Source organism: Podarcis tiliguerta (assembly GCF_965153285.1).
Source record: "Podarcis tiliguerta genome assembly, chromosome: 3".
Taxonomy (NCBI): domain Eukaryota; kingdom Metazoa; phylum Chordata; class Lepidosauria; order Squamata; family Lacertidae; genus Podarcis; species Podarcis tiliguerta.
This window is the reverse complement of record NC_139536.1, coordinates 88,505,237-88,529,001: the sequence shown is the minus strand read 5'-3', so window position 1 is coordinate 88,529,001 and position 23,765 is coordinate 88,505,237. Positions and strand designations below refer to the sequence as shown.

Genomic DNA, 23,765 nt, shown 5'->3' with positions numbered 1-23,765 from the left:
GGAAGTAAATTAATAATAAAGAATACTACTTGTAAGTGTACGTAAAGTATGCCACTTCTTTGAGAACCCTTTGTCATTCTCCTCTTCAAACACACGCTTGCCAATGTGTGCCACTTTTTTTGGCAGAGAAACGCCTCAACAGCACCTCCAAAAGTATATCAGCCAAATCAGCACACCCTCAGCAAATAAAGATCAAGGAAAAGGCCAGTGGGGGGCTTGGCCCCTCGCCCCCCAGTGGCGCCCCTGACAGAACCCACGCACCCATATTCCTCCTGCACATATTGGCCAGACTGGGATGCAAATCAAGATTATGTTGAATGGAAGATCATGTGAGGAGGAGGAAGAAGGAAAGTCTCTGGAAAGCACAGAAATACACCTATTGGTACCAACTAAGTATATATTAAATGACATCTCCTGGGAAGTAAATGCATGAACATCATATCACATTTCAGCTAGCATTCTATCTTAATTCCACTAATTTGGATGGAAAAGTTATGTGTTAAATGCTAAAATGTGTTAAATTTAAAAAAACCCATAATTGTGATGATGATGATTTGAAAAGCTGAAAGTATAGGGTAAAAAAAGATATCAAAAGAAGTATTGTGGTGAGGGTTTTTTTAAGGGGGGCTGGGGAGAGAATAACATTTCTATATGCAACAGAATGCCTAAGTGTGAAGCTTTCCATTATTAATAGTGGTAAAAAGATATAAAGAGGAGGCCTCCTGCCAACCACTGAATAATCAGTTGGAATTTTCAGTTCTTGCTTCTCTAACTGAAGGGACCCCATGCTGAGCAAAATATGGCAAAAATTCCACTCTGCTTAGAAAATAAATGGCAAAAGATGCACTGAGCTGTATTTAAAGACAGAACAAAGAAGCTACCCCTTGGAGCTAATTTTATACACTTTTTTCAAAAAGGGTGAGAAAATGAACAGTTGCTAAAGAGGAAATCTATGATCATCTGCTGGACCTTAGTTTGCTTGACCACCAAGTGCAAGCCAAGGCAGGGAGGGGGGCGGAATGCAAGCAGTAATATCTGCTGGGTCAAAAAAGTCCTCTTTAATTCGTCATTTGGCTTTCTGTAGCCCTCTTTTTTCCAATCTAGATCAAAGAACTTTCAACTTAGCTCTGAAAAGAGGAGGCAGAGGGCATAAGCAGTTGTCCCTTAGGAAGAGAGCTGGGCTACAAACCACGCTTGCAGCTGGTGTGATATTCAGCAGACTGCCCTTATGAACGACCATGCTGCGTAAGTTAAGTCTTTGTAGTGTTCCTGCAGTTTTAGGTCTTTCTGTTTTTCTAGAGCACAGCTTTCCAAACTGTGTGTCGCGACACATTAGCATGTCGGCTGCAGCGTATAGGTGTGTCATGTGAATGCTCATCACGCTCCTCCCGGGGCTGGAAAGGGGATAGTTTAACCTCCGGTTTGCTAGTAAAACTGCGTCACAAAATGATGCACGTCTAAAAAGTGTGCTGCCAACATGAGAAGTTTGGAAAGCTCTGTTCTAGAGTGACGCTTTCCTGATTGACAAGGAGGACTATTCAAATTTGAGAGGAATCAAATGACTCAACTTATATATATATGCATGCATCCATAAACACTTCTGATGCATATAACACAATAGTTTGGAACCAAGACTAAGTTAGGTATGCTTTGTTCCCAATGAAATCAGTACTTAGTCACGAGTAGCTTGTCCCACTGATTCCTGTGGAGCTTGTTGAACGAACTTACCCCGAATCCAACCTTATATTTGTGCAAAACACAATGACTCTCCTGACTTCATCTCTGAGGCATCCTGCCTGTTGATACTGGACAGGTTATCAGTAAAAAATATTTGAGAAAATGTAGTCAGATGTCCACATGATTAAGACTGAACTCCTACCTAAACTTTTCTGGGAGTAACTTCCACTGAACTCAGGAGACTTGCGCAGGATTGTGCTTGTTAGCCCATTGCAATTTGCTGGCTAGTTGGACGTTTATATTAACTAAATCACTAATTTCCATTGAATTCAAAGACTCCTGCTATTATGCCTGAAGTTTGGACCACACAACTCATAAAGCTGCAGTGAGTCTGCAAACTGCTCACAATCACTGCTTGGAGACCATGCCCAGTGTCGATTTAGATATGCGACGCTTGTATCATGAAATCTGGGGTTTGATCTTTGAAACTGGCACTGCCAAAGCATTGGCTGGGCTAAAGCAACAGCAAGCTGGGCTCATATTGAAGTTCAAAAAAGATAAGATGGGAAGACCATACAAGAGAGGGAGAGAGTGGTGCACAAACCATCTACATGCTACTTCTATGCAGGAGTTAGAAGAGACGACCCCTTTAAAGACCAAGCTTGGCTCAAAGAGTTCTAGCTAACACAAGTAATAGACTCTTACCCAGTGATCACTGCCATGCAATGCAGTTCACGGAATGCAGTGCAGCTGGGCAAGATCACCAGAACATCCCTCTCTCAACCCACCTCCAAATTCTCGTCTTTCTCTCCTCCACAGCACCCATCACCACCACAGCTTCTTTCTTTTCCTTTGCCCTACCCCTCCCTCAAATGAAAATGACAAATTTTGGTGTTTGCATACAAAGGGGATTCTGGTCTTCCCGGCAGTTGTCAGGGTCAACCCGTGTTAATCCAATGTCAGGGAACAGTGCCATTTATTAATGAAACAGTATTTTGCATCCTCAGTGGTGCCCTGTTTTAAGCTCAAGTAACACCTGTCTTTAGAGGGACTTGGGTGGCGCTGTGGGTTAAACCACAGAGCCTAGGACTTGTCGATCAGAAGGTCAGTGGTTCGAATGCCCACGATGGGGTGAGCTGCCGTTGCTCGGTCCCTGCTCCTTCCAACCTAGCAGTTCGAAAGCACGTCAAAGTGCAAGTAGATAAATAGGTACCGCTCCAGCGGGAAGGTAAACGGCGTTTCCGTGCTCAGCTCTGGTTCGCCAGAAGCGGCTTAGTCATGCTGGCCACATGACCCGGAAGCTGTACGCTGGCTCCCTTGGCCAATAAAGCGAGATGAGCGCTGCAACCCCAGAGTTGGCCACAACTGGACCTAATGGTCAGGGGTCCCTTTACCTTTAACACCTGTCTTTATAAAGATGCACATGAGCCACTATAAACCCACGAGACTACGGACCAAAACAATAAATTAAAGAAATCCATGAATACTCCTTCTCCATCACCAACACCCCCCCCCCAGTTATTTATCCACACATGTGAATAATTCCATTTGTAGCTCTATCATTACAGATGAATTCCTAAAGAAAGCAAGTTGCAATTTTTACAAGTATTTGCAGTGAAGCATTTATAAAAAGCAAATAAAACGGCATTTAAGGGCTGGAGCAATACACAGCCACTTGTAAGCACCTTCCCGTGTTAATAAGACCGTGCTCAGTAATTATACTTTCATATTACCATGACATATAAACAAAATACTTGTCTCTACAAAAAGATACATTAGTATTAAGTGGTTTATGTGTAAAGTTGCCCCCCATTTACTTGTCGTGATTTACTGTAATTGTTACTTTAACCATTAATGACTAACACACACCATTTTACGGCTAAACACCATCTTTTAAATAATCCTGTAATGGTGGCTATAATATTCTAAAATACTTTTGACTAATCAAGGCCTTAAACTGCTTATAAGGAGGGTTATTTTTGGTTTTGTCTGAGTACTTCTAAAGTAGACGAAGAAATTATTTCCATGTGTAACTGCAGCTGAAGGTAAAAGGAAGAAAAGAGGCAATTACAGAGGCGTTCTCTGTATCTTGCTGAAAGATCTCTTCAAAACGAAGTCTTAAATACATGACAAACCACACAGCAAAGACAGCATACCCATTTTCCCATTTTGCCAGTTGCGCATGGTCACACAGAAGGCTTATCTCTCTTAATTTTGTAACCCGAGTGTAATGAAATGGGTGATTTAGCCATCTCAGTCTAACTTCAGCAAATATTTGGGTAAAATCCTATCCAAACAATAATAAATCAGGTTAGGTGACATAGATCCTCATGATGCAGCTCCTCTGTTCAAAGCAGAGCCATTTAGAAAATAAAAATAAAAATACATAGGCACATATAAGGATTTCAAGTTGGCTCCAATCTAAGGAAGCTGGCCTTTTCACTGTACAGGACTTAGCTGCCATTATGAAGCCAACAAGGAGCTTGTCTACACAAGCGCACACACACACCTGTCAGCTTCTCTTTTATCTCTCTTCCAGGACAACAGATTTGCCTCAAATTTGCCACCCCAACCAACCGCCCCATTTGTCCGTAAATATGACTCTGGTTATAGTTACTGCGTGGTCTAAACAGAAGAAAATATGATTATATATTTTACACAGTGGCATACCCAGTCCTCATTTTATCCTTACAATAACCCTGTGAGGTAGCTTAGGCTGGGACACAGCAACTTGGCCCAAGTTTACCCGGTGAGATTCATGGCTGAGTGGGGATTCAAACCCTGGTCTCCCAGGTCATAGTCCAGAATTCTAACCACTACACCACGTTGGCGCTCTCAATTGAGTACTGGAATGCATTTAGTACATTTAGAATGCACTCCGATTTAGCGCTGAATGCATTTTACGAACAAGCTCTTTGGCTCTTGTCTGCCCCAAAAGTTTAGTTGTGTGTCCCCCACCCACCCACATAAACACACTAACCACTGCGAGTGGCAAACTGGCATTTTAATTTTAATTTTTGTCAGTTTGGATCAAATTTCTGCCTGAAGGCAGCCCTGTTTAGGGATGTTTTAGAGCCAGTGTGGTGTAGTGGTTAAGAGCGGTAGTCTCGTAATCTGGGGAACTGGGTTCGCGTCTCCGCTCCTCCACATGCAGCTGCTGGGTGACCTTGGGCCAGTCACACTTCCTTGAAGTCTCTCAGCCCCACTCACCTCACAGAGTGTTTGTTGTGGGGGAGGAAGGGAAAGGAGAATGTTAGCCGCTTTGAGACTCCTTAAAGGGAGTGAAAGGCGGGATATCAAATCCAAACTCTTCTTCTTCTTCTTCTAAATGTTTGATGTTTTATTATGTTTTTCATCTGTTGGGAGCCGCCCAAAGTGGCTGGGGAAACCCAGCCAGATGGGTGGGCTATAAATATTATTATTATTATTATTATTATTATTATTATTATTATTATTATCATCCATCCCAATTGCAGCTGTGTGACCCCAAAGCCCCAAGTAGTGCTGAGGACAACATAGGTTGTGAGCCAAGGTGGGGAGACTCTACATAATTGTGATGCCCATTGGCTATAAACAATATTGACTGATTGACTCTGCATAAAAGGGCTTTGAAGACAGAAAAGCTAAAGGGACAGGGACTGCAGAAGGTCAATGAAATGCAGATATAAAGCTGGTAATGTGCTGAGAAACAAAAAACTGAAAAACAAGGGAAAGAGGCAAAGGCCTGATGAAAGGGGAACAGAGGAAAGAAACCAGGAGCTTCTAAGCTCACCTTGTTTCCATCGCTAGACCAGTGATCAGGCTAAAAGATCCAAATGAATTTTAAAAATCCACAGTGCTTTAAAAAACACACACACAATTTACCTCTACAGAAGACTCTGTTTTCATTCCACTTGCAGGTCTGGAGGTATTTATGTTTTCCCATTTTTCTGGAGGCCGGATCTGGTAGTTGACTGTGTGATAAAGAATCTAAGACAAAACAAATAACCTATCTGTTAAATTGTTTATTATAATTTATAACTTATAAAGTGTGGTGAGCCACTTCCCTTCTGAAGATTGCTTATTTAAAGCCCAGCCAGCTCTGTCTTATGTGCAGAGGGTGGTGTACCCCAGGGTTTTGTGTGTGTGTGTGTGCATACACAAACACAGTATCAAGTTCCAAACAAAAATTTAAAAAGAGCCAGATTTCTGATCCCGGAGGATCCACAAACCTCATCTACCTGTTCATCTAAATCTAAAGAAAGATAAAGCATTGGCTGTCCCTAAATAGATGACAAGTCAGATATCAAACAGTGCTTACAATGATGAATAAATAAATGAAAGAACCTGGCTGGGATGGGTGAAGGTACACTGTTAAACACATTTTATGTATTTCATGAGAATAGTGGCAAAGTATGACATCGTCATAGAACTAGTAATAATATACCATGAAAGATTATGATGGATGTGATTCTTGATAGCAATACCTGAAAAAATACAGTACATATAAAGAACAAGATTTCAACCCAGGTGTTTGTTAAAAGCAGTACTTCAGTCCAATAGCAACATAGGAGATATGACTTCAGAACAGATTTATTTTTGTTTCGTTTGCATTTTAAACAAAGCTTTTAGAGAATCTAGACAGACCTCAGTTTGCAGAGCACTGCTCGCTGCCAGAAGCGGTTCAATGGCACTTGGGGGACAATGTGTCAAAGCATAGGCTATGAGCTCCTGTCGGACAGCCATGTCTTGGTAACCTTCAGCTTGTCCTAACTGGCTGCAAACCTCCCAGCTGTTAGAGTACCCTGATACGGATGAAACAAAACAAAACAATTACAAAACTGAAATTAAGATCAAAGATTGAGAAAACTCAAATTAAGGACTGAGATCACAATCAATCAATCAATAAGAAATTGAAATTACACCAGCATTTCAAATTTGAAGAGTACCACAATTCAGTTTTCAATGGAATGGTTATGAAAGCCTGACCTCATTCCATATCAGATACACTGATTCTGTTCCCTGCATATGAATTTTAACAGCTCAGAAACATGATCATGTCTGTACATTAGCTATCAGAGACACCATCCTGCCTTCAATTTATTCTTTCTGTATAGAACCCAACTACATTTCATTACTACACAACTTCCATCACCCTACAGCAGACATCACCATGAAATGCTTCAAAAAATAGAACAAAAAGAGGAACCTCATGTATCCAACTTTGAGGCTGATGCATTCAAAAAAACAGTAATTTGCCAGCTTGCATAAGGATAAAGAGTTTTATTCATCCAATTTATATTCTACAGTAAATGCGCTGAAATAGACTGTTTAAATTAATCGTTTCTCAAGTCCCTTTGATTCAGTGGCTCTACTCTGATAATGACTTCATCAGGCTCCTCTCAAAATATTTGCCATTCCATACAATGTCAGAAAATCCACAGGATAATTTTTTTTTTGGGGGGGGGGGAGGTTGGGGAGCGGGGGAGAAGAGGAAATTCATTCCCACCTGAAGCCATAAGCTCCTGGCAATGCATATTTGCTGCTTTGTAATCCTGAAATTGAAGAGCTTGTTCAACTAACAGAATCAAAACTTGTCCTTTTCTCTCCATCTGGTCATCACCTACAAAAGTTAGAGGAATTATTGTTAAACGATTAGAAAATTAACATCTGGTTAGGAATAATAAATAAGTAACAAAGAATGTGATGGGCGGCCCACACAATTATGTGTGAACACAATGCAAAGGATGGCAATAGCAGGAAGAGGAAGAGGTGCCACAAAGCAAATCGACCAGAATAGTTCATTTTAAAGCTCCAAACCAGAGCCTATTTAGACCCTGAATCTCCCACTACAGTGGTACTTCGGGATGCGAACGGGATCTGTTCTGGAGCCCCGTTTGCATCCTGAAGCGATCACAACCTGCGTCTGTGCGTGCCGCGTTTCGCTGGTTCTGCACATGCGCGTGGAGTCATTTTGACCCCAAAATACTTAACTTGAAGCACATTTATCCCGAGGTATGACTGTATTGTGTCTTCACAAAACCAAAAAGGTAGACGCGAGCCTTAGGCCACACTCCAAGACTGCTATATGCGAGTATAGTACATATAGTAAATATAGTACAAAACTTGGGTCTTCAAGCTGTTTTTGGACTACAACTCCCTTCATCCCTAGCTAGCAGGGCCAGTGGTCAGGGATTATGGAAACTGTAGTTCCAAAACAGCTGGAAACCCAAGTTCGGGAAACTGTTCTAGAAGGTGAGGAACCTGTGGCCTTCCATGTGTTGTTGACTTGAATGCCATCATCCCTGACCAATGGCCATGTTGGCTGGAGCTGGCAGTCCTAGGCTGCACACACAGTAGACATTTAAAGCACATTCATCCTACAAATAATCCCAGGAACTGTAGTTTGCCCCTCACAGTGCTGCGATTCACGGCATCCTGAACAAATCACAGCTCCCGGGATTCTTTGGGGTAGGGGAATGTGCTTTAAATGTGTGGTGTACAACATCTGGTGCACCGCAGGTTCCCCGTTCTAAAATAAGGGATAACTTCAAAATTAGGACTATCTAGCAACCGTGACCTTTAAAACCAATGCAGCTGAGGTGAAATGCCTGTGGCTTCCATGGGGTCCTACACTTTTCCTAATAGATTTAAAACCCAACTGGGAGAAGAGCCTCTCAACCGCCATGAGAAAATGGAAGGAGCCATAGCCCAATGTGAGTGCTTAATGTAAGTTTCTTAAATTGTTCCTCAGGTATCCGCTAAGGCAATAAATAATGATTTGTTTCTGTTTGAAAGGAACGTGGATGTACTTAGATGTGGGGGAGAAATTACTTTTCCTTAATGGAGTCTGAGCAGTTTGCCGAAGCGAAGTTAGCAGCAACAACAACTGTAGCCTCTTTCTTGCTCCACGTATTTTTACAAGAGTTATCAAAAACGCAGGAATTATCCTGCCACAGTCTCCTTTTCCCTGACAGTTTCCTCTCGTTTCTGCTCCTTGCCGGTACGGTGGTACCTCAGGTTAGACGCTTCTGGTTACAGATGCTTCAGGTTACAGACTCTGATAACCCAGGAATAGTACCTCAGGTTAAGAACTTTGCTTCAGAATAAGAACAGAAATCGTGCGGCAGCAGCGGGAGGCCCCATTAGCTAAAGTGGTACCTCAGGTTAAGAACAGTTTCAGGTTAAGAACGGACCTCCAGAATGAATTAAGTTCTTAACCCGAGGTACCACTGTATACTAAAAGCATCATGACTGGAGCTCCTGAAACATGCAGTTTGAATTGTTCAATTTAATTTAATGAGCTTTTCCTGCAGGCTTCACAATGGCGTCGCTTGAAGCCATACCCCGCTGAAGATTTTTCAAGTATCTCCCTTTCATTCTTCCAATCAAACCAGCCCTGTGACAGCCTCATGGAATCCTGCATTGAAAAGTGTGCGTATGTACATATCGTTAAGGACTATAAAAGCAAAATTGTTTCCTAATGACAGTTTTATGCTTGAACGCCTGACAGGTACAATTTAAAAAGTCAAATTGCCACTTTAAAAGGACACAATGAGGCCTTAACAATCTTCTCCCTCCTGAATCGCCTTTGCTGTTTAAATACTGATCAAGTGCTATGTCTTAAGAAATGGAACATCCAGAACCGGGCAGGTGGTCCTGTCTGCTGTTCTGAAGAAGACTGCATGCATCTGCGGGAAGAGTTTAAATAATTTGCAAAGGACACACAAAGACTCTGCTCATCCTCCCTGGTTTCTCAAATGCTAACATAGGAAAAACACTAAAACAGAAACAGGAGTCTAAGGGCAGAATTCCCCTCTGGACCATATTTCAATGGTAGGTGGGGCGAAAGTGGATGGAGGATTGCATGCAAATTTTACCTTTTCACAGTAGGGTAGTTTGCGTGTGTGTGCGCGCACACACAAACACACAATCTTCCATCCAGGAAAGAAAGAGGCATTATCAGAGTGTGAAGACACATGACAGCCAGGCAAAAAAAAAAACACACGCAAGGATGGCAAGAGGCAGGGCCAGCATGAAGAGGTGTGGCTGCAGACACTTCCAAGGGCCAAATCTGTAAGTTTGGAGGGCCACATTTCCCTCCCCTGGGCCTGTCCATCTCTCCTTTATTAGAACTTGAACACTGCAAGACTATGCCCTGGGCATCCAGAAAGACACTTTAAGCATCGTTTCCCCTCAAAAAACAACAACAATATTCCACCTGAAGGGAAATCTGGTACGGCCAACGAATATTAAGAACATCTCCCTTCAAACAAACCATGTGGGTTTTAGTCATTTGCATGAGTAAAACAACAGTGAGTATTTCCTTTGTTGTTTACATGATGCGTTCATATGGCAAGAAAGCATCAGCTAAATCATCTTTGAATACACATTCCTCCTTGTGTGTGAAAGAGGATGATTCTTAAGATGGCGATTGCCATCTGCAAGTTTTTAGTATGCAATTCTATTCAAAGTAAGACACTTTGAAAAATTGGATGCCATGTGAGTTTACTGCCTTAAACACACACACACAAACACACACAGACACACTTTTTGATCAGCTAATCAAACAATCTAACTGATTAAATGTTGCAGTCTGCTTGGAGTGGTTATGGGATGGGGAACTCTTATATGGCAGGATTTGCCTACTGACCCAGAGAAGAGGCTAAGTCACACTGCAGATGATAACAGAGGCAAGGACTTCATCTCATGCTGAGCCCAGAGCTTGGAAGAGCCATAAACTATGAATGCAAGAAAGAAAAAGAAAAACCCATACCGCTCCATAAAGGAGGCTCCAGTTGGTAAAATTACAACTGTGACCTGTTAAAGAACAACTACCACCATGGGTGATAAGAAAAGGTTGTTCTACCACGCCCGGCACGTGTGGGTTCACGAGTAATATATAATCCTAATTACTGCCTGAATAGACCACCCCACCCCCAAAACAGCTGAGAATGGAAATTTATAACAGTCTTGTTTTCCACTGGTTCAAGTGAAGGACATTCTTAACTGATGATATCTGGGAAAGAGTGGAAAACATCCCTAGGGCAGGATTTCTGCTAAGCTACTACCACCTGCAGAGTTCATATACTAAATGCCGAATCTGCAAGCCAGTGCAATAGGGCCTTAGGTCCAAACAAATTTCTGTGTAGCAGCATGATTGATTTGCTCGGCTGAGGGACAGCTCTTGTAGGCAGTAAAATCTTGCTGCCCTGCATTACGCATGGGCTGCAGTGCCCCTTGTTGGGAACAACCTTTGCACATCTGAAATTGCTTCAGGTGGAAACACTTGCTCTGAGCTAGGCCATTCTAAAGGAATTCGAGATTGACCTGTCTAGAATATTTTATTGCAGAAATGTAGAGCTGATGCCTTTGGTGATTTTTAAAATATGAGTCCTGCTGCTCAACGCCAGAACCAGTGGAGAACAGTGGGAGGTTCCTGCAGTCATATTTCCCATAGGTAAAGGTAAAAGTTCCCCTGCCCGTACGGGCCACTCGTGTCCGACTCTAGGGTTGTGCGCCCGTCTCACTTAAGAGGTCGGGGGCCAGCGCTGTCCGGAGACACGTCCGAGTCACGTGGCCAGCGTGACAAAGCTGCTCTGGCGAGCAAGCACCAGCGCAGCACACGGAAACGCCGTTTACCTTCCCACTATAAAGTGGTACCTATTTATCTACTTGCACTTAAGGGTGCTTTCGAACTGCTAGGTGGGCAGGAGCTGGGACCGAAGGACGGGAGCTCACCCCGCCGTGGGGGTTCGAACCGCCGACCATACGATCGGCAAGTCCTAGGCCAGGGGTCTGCAACCTTTAAGACAAAAAGAGCCACTTGGACCGAAGAGAAAAAACTGGGAACCGCAAAACCATTGCGACATTTAAAACAGTGGGGAGTGTCGGGGCACACAATGCGCCTCCTCCCCTCGGAGCCGCGGCAAAGGTGTAAAAGAGCCACATGCGGCTCCGGAGCCATGGGTTGCTGACCCCTGTCCTAGGAACTGAGGTTTTACCCACAGCGCCACCCGCATCCCTATTTCCCATACTAAACACCAAAACTGTTGCAAAAAAAAATCACTTTCCACACAACGGAAGAAGAGAGGGGAAACCTGGGTATACAATCCTTGTACCAAAACCAAAACCCAAACCCAATCATCATCTATAAAGACTTTGGAGGGAACAGATATCTGCCGGTAATAAAGGTTGCATCTTTACTTATTGCTCAGAATGTAACAATTTCTCTTCAGATTCGGGGGCAGAAAACCTCTTTTAATCACCAGTGCCAGAGCTGGCATTAGCTTGCTAAACTAATTTCATTCCCATGAATGTCACTGTCATTTTGAAGCAAAAATTAATTAGAAAAGATTTCTGAAATTAATGACTCAAATAGCAATTCCTGCAGCTTGTGGCAGCCCTGAATAACATTTGTGCCAGGTCTTTTTAACGTTATGAGGCAATAAACAAACAGTAATTAAGAATCACTGCTGAAGATTGCTTTGTCAAAAGATAAGTGGTCCTAGATTCTTTGCACCTTTGAAATTGCCTTCCAAATGCATATGTGTTACAGAATTTATCCGTTAAAAGTAGATGTTTGAGGAAAATATAGGCCCCGGGAGCAGAAGGCCTCTTTTCATTCCTTGCGGAGACTGGCATCCAGCAGAAGGTCTCAATGGAGTATGGGCAGGGGGACTTTTGCATGCTCCTCATGCTGTTCCAGATTTGCATGCTCCTCATGCTGGAGCATGCTGGGGATGCGGGTGGCGCTGTGGGTTAAAGCCTCAGCACCTAGGGCTTGCCGATCGAAAGGTCGGCGGTTCGAATCCCCGCGGCGGGGTGCGCTCCCATTGTTCGGTCCCAGCGTCTGCCAACCTAGCAGTTCGAAAGCACTCTCGGGTGCAAGTAGATAAATAGGGACCGCTTACTAGCGGGAAGGTAAACGGCGCTTCCGTGTGCGGCTCTGGCTTGCCAGAGCAGCGTTGTCACGCTGGCCACGTGACCCGGAAGTGTCTTTGGACAGCGCTGGCCCCCGGCCTCTTGAGTGAGATGGGCGCACAACCCTAGAGTCTGTCAAGACTGGCCCGTATGGGCAGGGGTACCTTTACCTTTACCTTTTACATGCTGGAGCAGATTTTCAAGGAGCAAAGAAGCTGGTGCTAAATGCTGTCCCTGTTCTGTGACATAGGAATGCCTTTAGCCGATCTCTGCCTATGGGATCCTCCCACCAGATAACCTTTAACAAAGATCTAAGCCAGTGCTTCCCAAACTAGGGTCTCCAGCTGTTTTGGGACTCCAGTTCCCCAAATCCCTGACCACTGGTCCTGCTATCTAGGGATGACGGGAGCTGTAATCCGAAAACAGCTGCAGATAGAGTGGCATGGAAGCTTTCTGCCTTTTGCAATACTCAAAAATAAAGAACAATATTGCTCAACCAGCTCCAAGAAAAGATCATGGGGGTGGTTTTAGAAGGCCTCAATTGACGGACAGAGATGGGAAGGTAGTTACAAAGATCTCAGATATGATGTCTGAAATTCCTGGAGGGCAAGGACTGCTCAAGGGGTTCTTGCCAGAAGATCATCAGGATTCCTGATGTTTATGCTTAATGTTATGGGAGATAGCAATGGCACAAGGGACTGGCAGGACACTGGTGTGTGTGAACTAGGGGAAGGGGGACTGATCTGGGAGAGGGGGGGCGGTGGTCTGTGGGGACCTGTACCCACCAGGAGGCAAACATCAGGGGCAGGGGAAACTTCAGAGATGGAGAAAGAGGCAGGGTAGATAAGTGGTGGTTTAGGTGCTTCCCCACACTAAATGCACCACTGTCTCCCGGAACCAGGAGAGAAACAAAATGGGAAAAGCAGAGGCAGCTTGCATGCAGGCATAGTCTCCGGCTACGTGAGTACAGCCTGTTTGGAGGAGGTACATAAACTGGTGGAGGGGTAGGGTTCCTCAGTTGCAGCAACTGCTCTATAGATGGCGGACCTGGGAATAGCTGCCTAAACGCTAGATTGGTGTGAGTAGGTCTCCAGAGCTGTAGAAGCAATGGCGTTCTTTGACAACAAAAGTGTTAATTCTGCTGTGTGCTTTCCTTTGGGCTGGGAAGCACCCTTGGCAGATGGGCAGGGGAAGTCAAGGTATCCTGCCATCTGATTTAGTGCCACAGCCAGATTTCTAATGGAGCAATTTTCATCAGGACTACAGAAGAAGCAGCTCCTTCCTTCCCACTTTCTAAAATTCCAATAATTATCTTCTTTAAATAATAATAATTAAATGTTAAGTGAAGAGACACACTTAACATTATGCTCTGTTTGGATATCCAGTAATGCTTGGAATCGCGGAGGGTTGCATGGGATAACTTGCCCCCACCTATCAAATGTGAGATTCTTCCCCACTTATGTTCAGTGTTACAGGTGAGGTAGCAGACCTATAAAGACATACTTGTGTATACTGTATGATATGTGGGTCTTGCTGTCTCTGCTGAATTTCAGTATTCTGGATCTGCCAGTAGTTATCATGGTCCCTATGTGTTAGTTGTTCCACTTTATATAGATGTTTCAGAGGGTATATTGCCTAACTGTTATCTGTGCCACTGTAAACACTGTATTTTATACTGTTTTTTTTTTGCATTTTACTTTTATTTGTGATATTTTTTAGGATGTTGCAAACCATATAGAGGTACAGTCATACCTTGGATCCCAAACACCTCCCTACTCAGATGTTTTGGTTCCCGGACCCCGCAAACCCGGAAGTGACTGTTCTGGTTTGCAAACATTTTTGGGAACCTGAACGTCCCGACGGGGCTTCCACGACTTCCAATTGGCTGGAGGAGCTTAGGTTTACTTTAACCAGCGGTTGCTTCAGAAAACCCAAAGCAGTGCCCCAACTCCTTGAACATCCAACTTACTAGCAACAATCACACACAATGCCAGAAATGAGGTAAGGTCAGGAAACCTTGGTTTTAAGTATGCCTAAGCCGTGCTGTAATAGCTCCCTTTTGCTACTCTTATTCTTATAGCAGAGAACACTACAGGTTATATGGAACGCTCTTGGTTATATGGAACAGCACCTTCCGCCCTCATATAATAAAGAACAAATAAGTGTAATCTTGATTTTTACATTTTAATTTATGGCCATGGTTTATAGGTGCCATTAAGTTTTATTGGAGGCAACATTCACATAATATAGTAAAAGCTTTGTCAGCGTTTCCATTAGAGGCCATGCACTGCAAGAGTTTATTAACCAATTTAGGGAGTTGCACTCTTGAAAGCTGAATATGGATGCTTTATATCCAGCATAAGAGTATTAGAGGAAGAACAGTGCTAGTTGTATTGGTATGAAAAAGGAGGGGGGAAACCTTCCAGCATCAGCTTTAGTTTTTCAGGCTATTTCTTGGGAATTTTAAAATTACCGTATTTTTCCATGTATAAGACTATCTTTTTTCCTAAATTTTTGAAGCTTAAAATAAGGTGTCGTCTTATACACGGATAGTGCGTTTTCTTAATTTTGGGTTAAAAAAAATAGGGGTCGTCATACATGGAGGCGTCTTATACACAGAAAAATACTGCTTCTTTTAAAATTAAGCTAAACCACTGTAAATCTCAAATGTTCTGTGCTGTTAGAAACAAAGTTCACATTATATATATATGCATATATATATATATATATATATATATATATATATATAAGCATGAGCTTATCCTTAGGAGTGCTTCAGATGCAATAACATTTGAGGCAAATAGTGCTTTACTGGACGAAGTTCTTTGAAAATAAAATTCTTCAGGTTTGTCTGACAACCAGTTTCCGTCAGCAATTGTCTGAAATCGCACTGTGACAATCGCTGCTGCCACTCTTGCGATTTGTTAACACATTCTTCAGCAATTTGGCATTTTTCTTTAAGCCAAAGTACAGGAGTCAAAAAGATGAGGTTCACATTTCAGCTGTAAGCCTTTACAAGCTGTTATTCTAAAGACCCAAGACCATCGTTCATGCTTGGCTACCACAATCTAGCCGTACTGGCAATCCTGTCTTCCCTAAATCTTCTGCTGATTTTCCCGCCTGGGGAAAGGAAGAAGTGGTTAAAGTGAATTTGCTAGGCTCCGCAGTGCAATTACAGTGCAATTTTATATATGTCCCGTGAGAAGTAAGTCCCATCAAGCTTAATAGGACTTTTCCATAGGTGTGTGTATAGGACTGCAGCCTTAAAGGTTTGAGGTGGCCATTGTTAGCTATCAAGTGCCCTATCTGAGCACATGTAGGCCACTGAGAGGGCATACAGAAAGGCATTCCTCACAATGAATTAGGAGAGCCAAGATCAAACATCTGGAGAAGGCAGGTCTGTTCGCAGTTACACCTGCCGTGGTGGTCACATCCATATTCCATTTCTACAACGTGGTCGATGTGGGATTGCTTGTGGAAAGCACTCAGAAGCTTTAGCTGGTGCAAAATGCTGGGGCAGCTTTCCGAAGCATATTGCTCCAGCAGGCTGCAGAGCTTCCAGACAGGAGCAATTTGCATTTATTTGCATGTATTAACCCATGAATGCATGCTGGTTTGCATGAGTTAACCCATGAATGGCTTGGTACCTGCCATTCTGACTTTGTAGGTGTAATGTCACTCTTCCAATTCATTGCGACCAGAATCTTGGCTGCAGATGTTGCGTACATAAAGAGTAAGGTAAAAAGAGCAGGTAAAAATGGCAGAATACATCCAATGGTCAATAATGAAAGGGAGAGTCAGAGGGTACTCAATGCAAAGGGTGAATAAAGAATGGATAGTATTTAAAGAATATTTGGGAAACTACTGACAGAAAAAGTCTCCTGGCAGACCTTGAATGATTCTTGTAATGTATAGATAATAAACTAAAGAATTTTTCTCTGAAGGAAATTAAGGAAACAAAGTACAATAACATGAGACTGTGTGAAAAATAACAAATGAGATTCAGTTTTTTGAGAACAATCGTAAGTTTATTTTATATTTCTTATCTTTATTCTTTCTTATCTGGGCGCAATACTGCACCTAAAATTTCAGATTAAAACTGCAGAGTGGAAGGAAAGGAGGAGCTTTTTCTGCCTCCCCACTTCTAGCTACTCTCTGAAGACTGGAGAAGAGACCCTCTTAAGAATATTAGGGGGTGGGCAGGCAGGGGAAGGACTAGACCAGGCATAGGCAAACTCCAGCCCTCCAGATGTTTGGGACTACAATTCCAATCATCCCTGACCCTGGTCCTGTTAGCTAGGGGTGATGGGAATTGTAGTCCCAAGCATCTGGAGGGCTGGAGTTTGCCTATGCCTGGAGTAGACCGTGTGAAAAACCAACATAAGATTTCGCTTTCGGCTTTGTATTCTTGTTGTAAAAAAGGCAAGTCTAGACATTCTGTTGTTGCGCCCGCAACCTAGGTTTAAGATGCCATTTAGTTCCTGGGTTTCATATCTCAGTTTCTAACGCTGCTCTTTGAGTAACTAGTTGTTTCAATCGTTCTCCTGCTGCTGCGGTTTCTTTTGCTGTTTCTCTTATTTCTTTTAGCTGTCTGTAATTAATTACATTTCACTATCCCAAATTTATTGTGCATTGGGGGCAGGGGATGTTGTAAGCTGCCTTGCTGTTAAACTGCAGGGGATAATATTTCCAAAAAAGAGAGAGAAAGAAATCATAAATGTGTTTTGGAAATACTGTTAAGACTTTTCTCTCTCTCTCTCTCTCTCTCTCTCTCTCTCTCTCTCTCTGAAAGACTGGGGGATGGTGGTGGTAGAGAGCCACCCAGCAAGTGGTGGCCCTTGGCCAAGTAGCCATCTTGTGTGTTTCTCTCTCTCTCTCTCTCTCTCTCTCTCTCTCTCTCTCTCTCTCTCACACACACACACACACACACACACACCATTGTAAACCCAGAGGGGAGAGAGAAAAGGTGTAAGGAGTGGTTGCTGTAGCTTTGTGACTAACTAGCTGGGCAGGGCTGCATGTTCCTTCCTCAAAGTAGACCTCCAGCAGCAATAAGAGAGGATTCAAGATGTTTTCATCTTTGATGGTTTAAGAGGATATATTTATGCTGCTTTTATATAAAAACGCTATTATTACTTCAGGAGGAAGGCAGTCTATAATTAAAATAAATGTTCTAACAAGCCACCAGGAACAGAATGCAAGGAACACCTAGGTTTTCCAGCTAGCAAGCTGCTGTAGACTTTAATGTGAAGGGCAAGAACATATCCAGCATAGCATAATTTAAAGAGCAGAAGCCTAATTAAAGTCTTTGATAGTTATCTAAAGTTTGCAGTGTGCTTCAAACTAACGATCTATTACACTCTCAAGTATCCTGTGTGGGAGGTAGGAAAGTATACAAAATAGCTGGATAAGAAATTACATAGAGTTATAGCTGCCCCTCAGGGAGATGCAGTCTTCTAAATGAATTTGTGTAACAAAGAAATACAGGGATTCAAAGAATCTGAGAACTGAGGCCCATTGTGGTGCATTTTTTACTCATGTCAAAAGTGAACAGATTCAGACGCTGCTGTGATAAACATTAATGACAAAAAATGGGATTATTCCTACTTATATTATGAAACCAGCAGGACTGATGAACAATGACTCCATGAGGATATGTTTAAAGGCAAAAACACTGCCTACTATAACCAAAATAAAGTCACTAAGTGATTCCCCCCCCCTTTTTTTTTTAGATACAGAATTCAACCAGGATTATTATTATTCAACTCATTCAAGTGAACCCATGACTTAAGCTTACTCCAAATGATATTTAAAAAAAACTAAACCACCCCCTGGCATGCTTAAATGCAGCTCACAGATACTTGAGGTAAAAGTCACATTTTCACTGAGGTTTTTGAAAAGGAAATAAACAGTAAGCGTGTCTCCTGGGCACTAGGGTCAGGGCAGTATCTGGTTTTCAACACTGTGATATATCACCAGCTAAACATCATGCTATATTCACGATGTCTGAAATATGGATGGAGCTACGTAGAGGCACTGATGGGCTTCACGGTTTTTCCTGCATCATGATTTTTGCACGCACGCTCAGACAAGACATCATGATTCACAATATATCGCCAGGCTCAAAATTATGAAACTGATATCGCAATATCGACTTCAAACGATGCATACCACCCAGCCACACTGAGCACTGAGACTTACTCCCAATCAACACCCTGTGTTGATTTTACTCACATGACCAAGGCAGCACAGGGGCACACTGACAACCACTGGATTTAGAGACCTGATTTCCCAAGGCTGCAAAAGCAGAGGATGCTCCCCATTTCAGTAAACTGCCTTTGACTCATGGAGGGTTGCAAAGATTGGCAAAGGAGATGTGCTGAAGTGTGATGGCAATCACACGGGCCAGCTTTCCCTGACCTGGTGCCCTCCAGATGTTTTGGACTACAACTCCTATAAGCCGCAGCCAGCATGGCCAATGATGAGAAATAGCTGCAGCTGCAGTTCAGAACAGCTGGAGGTTAGGGAAGACTGCCAAAGGCTAGTGTTCTGATTTGCACACTACCACCAACAACAACCACATGGATTCTCTGTGTTACCTGTTTAAGCAGCTGGAGTCGTGCTGGCCACATGACCCAGAAAACTTTCTGTGGACAAACACCAGCTGCCTCGGCCTGAAAGTGAGATGAGCGCCGCATCCCCATAGTCGCATTTGACTGAACTTAACCATCTAGGGGCCCTTTACCTTTACAGTGGTACCTCTGGTTACATACTTAATTCGTTCTGGAGGCCCATTCTTAACCTGAAACTGTTCTTAACCTGAGGTACCACTTTAGCTAATGGGGCCTCCCGCTGCTGCTATGCCACCGGCACACAATTTCTGTTCTCATCCTGAGACAAAGTTCTTAACCCGAGGCACTACTTCCAGGGTAGCGGAGCCTGTAACCCGAAGTGTTTGTAACCCGAGGTGTTTGTAACCTAAGGTACCACTGTAATCACTGCAGAGATTTGTGCCATTTACTAGTCCAAGACAACAAACACAGTGTGAGCTCCACTGTGCAGGAACTTGTGTTTTGCTTAAATTACTTGGCAAGGCTCTGTGTACGGTGATAGCAGGTTATCAACAACATTATTACGTAATAAAATAACAGCTTGGCTCTGGAGTTAAGCTGGCCCAAGCTGATTTCCCCGCTCTTTATCTTCACAGCAGCTGTCCCCCCTTCTCTCCTGAGCTTCACAAGCTGCAGTCTACCCACTTCAAACATGGCCCCAAACCTCAGGGGAACATTTTAGGGAACTAGAAAGCTGCCATGGGAAGGAATGTATGGGACCGCTTGCTTCTGCCAGCCCTAATGCACACACTTAACTCTGGATCTGACCCATGTCATTTTTCAATTTGTATTTGATATGATGATGTGAAAGAACAGGGAAGCGGAAGATATAGTCAAATCAGCTTCATCCGATTTCTCCAAGTGAAAGTTTGATCAAATATTTACCTTTGCTAGCCAACAAAACAAAACAAAAAACGTAATTTGATTTGATCCAGCATCAGAACCTTTGCACAGTGAAGTTGTGGGCAGGATTTGAAATATAAGCAGTGAATTACTGAAAGAACTAATGAGAGTGAAGTTTACATAATAAAAACAGATGTACTGCAAAACAGCTAAAAAACAAACATCAAGAAAGGATGGGTAGAAACTAAAGAAGAAATAATAATAAATTATTATTATTATGTTTGGGGGAAACTGTATATGATGATAAATGTCTTGCAATACTTTTTGTGAGATTTAACAACAATAATACATATATTTAAAAAGCTTTACATGGTATAGCATCAGTTCACTAATACGATACAACAGGATCAAAGAAGGACTACAAGTAAAACCTACGTTTTTTACAGGATATAGAATACATTTTGTTTGCACAGAAAGGCTATCTGTTTTTCATATTTGACACGGGTTAAAGTGGGATTTAATACTAACATCTGACTAGGTGGTAACTGTACTCTCGCTGGTGTGTATTCTACTTGTGTTGGAAGGGCTGTGTGTGAAATCCCAAATTATATCTAAATTGAAATCAATCCATCTGTATTTATCTAGAAAGGAAGGTTGCAATGATGCAATATATGAAGCTTCACTGAAGACAGGATCTTTGAGTAAAGTCCTTGAAGAAATCCCCCATAAAGCTGGACACCTTCAACATAAAACATGGGTAAATTTCATTACAGCTTTTATTTTACCTGCAACCTTCAGCAAATTTGCAAGTCCCAAGAGCTTGGCAGATTGCTTGTAGCTTGTTGGCAGCTGCAGGAGACATTCCTTGATAAGGCTGAGTCGATCAGAGCACAGGCGCACTGGTAAGAAAATACATTATATTAAGTGGCAATGTCACAAAAGACAGTGCATTTTTTTATGAAGGCAGGAAAAAGTTAAGTGCACACGCAAGCTACATATGCAAATATTACAAACTTCATGGAAGGGACGATATCGGAGAAGTTTTAAACAATATCTCTAGTGCTTAAGTTTCTTCAATTAATGGACTGACAATATGAAAACACTCGCAACTCATGAACAGACAGCTTACAGACATAGGCTTTGTTTGGATAAATATGTCAACATTTTGAATGTTTATACAGAATGTAGTAGGCTATTAATAGCATCTTTAATAAAAACATTTTTTTAAAAAAAACTATGTATTAGGATAATAACATCATATATATTTATATAATCATGCATGGGAGTATATTACACTGCTTTTTTGTATACTGTTTCTTTCTGCACACTTTTCTTTTCTTTTTTACACTTTATTTTATAATAGAAATTCTTTCAATAAAATATTAATACATTTTGAAAGTGCTTTGTTCCTTATGCTGCAGATATACCCCAAGAAATATTTTAGCAGAGAAATCTCCATTTAATTAGTTTTTATTAAGGTTGTGTGTGTGTGTGTGTTACAAAGCGAACAGAGAATCTCCATTTAGAGAGAGGACATCATCACTGATGTGCAAAGGTTGGTCATTTAGCAAGATGGAGAACATTCAGACCTGTGCATGCCTCCACTCTGGGGTTGTACAGCCCAGACACAGGTCTACCACCTCACTGAGAAAGAGGCCTCTGCTTCTGGGAAGGAAAAGCTGGCTCCTTTACCACCCCTTAGTTCAGATGACTACAAATTCAAATGCAAGAAGAAGCACAAATTATTCTGTGCACTCTACGAAGAACAACTCATGCTTAAAGGTGGCCTTTCCAAGTTAAGAAAGTTTTAGTTTAAAGCATTAGGAACCTGCAGGCAGCTTTTCCACCCATTTTAACTTCTGCGTGGTAGTCTTTAAAGTGTCCAAAACATAATGGATGCAATTATTTGAGAATCAGAGCCTGTCCCCTTTTCGGGACCCACTTCAGCCACTGTTATATAGCCATGTGCTTGTGTGCACATTCATGACATAAAAGGTACTTTTTCTGAAATAAATTGCAGCATTAGTCGTTTTCAGGTGACAGAAGGATCACAAAGTAACTTGACAGTGCACTTTAATCTCTCAAGGGGAGGGAAATAGAAGAAAGCAGTACCAGCACTGAAGTACTCACAGTTGACTGGCATGGTGTGGCAAAGGCAAAATGGCAGGTTGCAGGGAATGAACTATGAAGCAGGAAAATCTAAGCTTGAAAATAGCAAAGTGGAACCAACCCTGATACACCCACAAGCAAGCATTTAGAATAGCAGTTGTCTGTAATCCATGGACAACATCCAAAATGTAATTTGGCTAATGGAAGAGGCTTGTGTTAGTTTGAAAGGGGAGGAAGTTCACAGTTTTTGGATCTTATTTTATATATATACGTCACAGAATTACTACATGCCCATTAACTGAAGATTTTCTGGTTTTGTCTTCACTCAGAGAAAGAATTTCTCAGTCCTGCTTATGAGCTTTGTCCCTGCTAACCTCATGATTTAACTGTACCTCATGCCACTGAATGGCAAACACACAGAAATACTGAAGCTTTTCGGCTGAGGTAAAACCCCAGCAATGAGAGCCAAACAAGAAACTAATAAGCCACCAACATCATTTGTATGCCACTTTCCCACAAAATGGTGCCCAAAGTGGCTCTCATGTGATCAATTAAGTAAAAGAGTTTTAAAAAAATAGAAACAATTAGAAAGAATAATATAAATCAATTAAAAGATTTAAATAATAATCCATGCACATTTTATTTGAATGCATAATTCAAGCCCGTTTACAATGTTTGCTGCCAGCGGGCAGAATTAAATATCTAAAAACAGGTTGACTTGACTGAAACAAATAGGTGCACATTCAAAATCGAATAAGAGAAAACTTTTAAGAAACACCAGACTCAAAATTCAGCACTCGATTCTAGTCCTTTACTTGCATATTCTGAACATGGTTTGAACTTTTAAAGGGTAGACGTAAAATACCACAAAAGCTTTATGTAATACATAACTGTGGTTTTTTTTTTTTAAAAAAAAAATGTGTGGACTATTCATCCAGTTTCTAGCAGTACAAATCCATTAACACAACAGTGAAGACAGGAAGGTCACAGGAGTTGAATGCAGGATAGCACCTGTAAAATATGTCAGTTGTCATAAGGCTGTTATGATTTATAAAATAAAAATAGAGTTTTATTGGGCACTAAAACATGGGAATAAAAGGGATCAATAAAAGCCCAAGTTCTGGAGGCACCTTCAAACAGCAGTAAAAGCTTCCCTTCAAACATAACTAAATTGTTACTGCAAAGCCGTGATGTGCAATGGACGTCTTATGGGTTATGATAACTATTTTGAGTTAATCTTCTTGGCACATGTGCTTTGACAAAATAATAAAATAGAAAGGCCCATTTGTCCACTCCCTAGGCCTAGACTCAAGATGAAGATCAATAAACCTCCCAACCAGGCTATTGCCGGAATGACCAAGCGTTTCAAAGCACTGTTGCAGAGATTACTAGTAAAGAGATTATGTTAATCATAATAGCACAACAGCAGAACAAGCAGGAGATGAGTGAAGAAACTATATATTAAGTGTGAATGTGTGCATTTAAAAGGGAAGTAATTGTGGGTGCAAGACAACCAAAATGATTTAAACAGGAAAAATTGGTGCATAACGCTTTAATAAAATCCAATGAGACTTTAAAATGTTTTTCTTGAACTGGATTATACCTGATGCAAGCAATTTATAA

The 23,765-nt window shown here is 42.0% G+C and overlaps 1 protein-coding gene across 2 annotated transcripts in view; it reads right to left on the bottom strand.

Moving 5' to 3' along the window:
• NBAS (NBAS subunit of NRZ tethering complex) overlaps positions 1 to 23,765 on the bottom strand; it is a 175,144-nt gene that overhangs the window by 59,985 nt on the left and 91,394 nt on the right. For both annotated transcript variants that reach the window (XM_083431294.1, XM_083431293.1), the window contains exons 32-35: positions 20,819 to 20,932; positions 7,166 to 7,279; positions 6,304 to 6,461; positions 5,542 to 5,646 (exon numbers count right to left, since the gene is read on the bottom strand). In XM_083431294.1, the coding sequence (XP_083287420.1) occupies positions 5,542 to 5,646; positions 6,304 to 6,461; positions 7,166 to 7,279; positions 20,819 to 20,932 (491 nt within the window). The remainder of the gene's footprint in view (positions 1 to 5,541; positions 5,647 to 6,303; positions 6,462 to 7,165; positions 7,280 to 20,818; positions 20,933 to 23,765) is intronic.